This window comes from Penaeus monodon, chromosome 19 (genome assembly GCF_015228065.2).
Source record: "Penaeus monodon isolate SGIC_2016 chromosome 19, NSTDA_Pmon_1, whole genome shotgun sequence".
Classification (NCBI taxonomy): Eukaryota; Metazoa; Arthropoda; class Malacostraca; order Decapoda; family Penaeidae; genus Penaeus; species Penaeus monodon.
Genome location: NC_051404.1, coordinates 32,574,968 through 32,575,501, shown reverse-complemented (window position 1 = coordinate 32,575,501; position 534 = coordinate 32,574,968). Strand labels below are relative to the sequence as shown.

General features: G+C 34.5%; 1 protein-coding gene across 1 annotated transcript in view; it reads right to left on the bottom strand.

Moving 5' to 3' along the window:
• LOC119585388 (O-glucosyltransferase rumi homolog) overlaps positions 1 to 534 on the bottom strand; it is a 10,450-nt gene that overhangs the window by 8,239 nt on the left and 1,677 nt on the right. The window contains 1 exon segment of the mRNA XM_037934054.1: positions 9 to 177. Within this exon segment, the coding sequence (XP_037789982.1) occupies positions 9 to 177 (169 nt within the window).

Below are 534 nucleotides of genomic sequence, written 5' to 3'. Positions count from 1 at the left end.
CTTCCTACCTGTCCCTGGCAGCCTGTAGTACATCCTTGCCAATTCCATTTTTGAAAACAGCCAAGTCCTTCTTGATAAGTGGATAGTGGCAAGAACATTTCTCAGGATCACAGTTCTTGTATGAGGCTATGGAATCCTCAATCTGAGCTAGGTGATGGGCCCACTTTGTATTACTCTCTGGAACATCAGTAAGAAGTATATATACAGTAGAAGTGACAACTTCAGGTACTCCCTGTTGTGGCATGTAAACAATTATGAATGATGTTTTAATTTACCTTTATATGACATACAGATCAACTATAAACAGTTGTTAAATACTTCCTTATATTTATCATTCTGAAGCATTTCTCTCTGTCTGCAAACAGAAAAGGAAAGGAATAGGCATTCATTGTGATTACACAAATCATGTTTCACTTAATTCCAATTGTTTTGATTTGATCTTGGTCTAATGATTATTTTGTGAAATGCAAACAGCCATCATTGGATCATATCTTTATTTATGTATTCACCTTTTTAAAATCATTATTAATTATC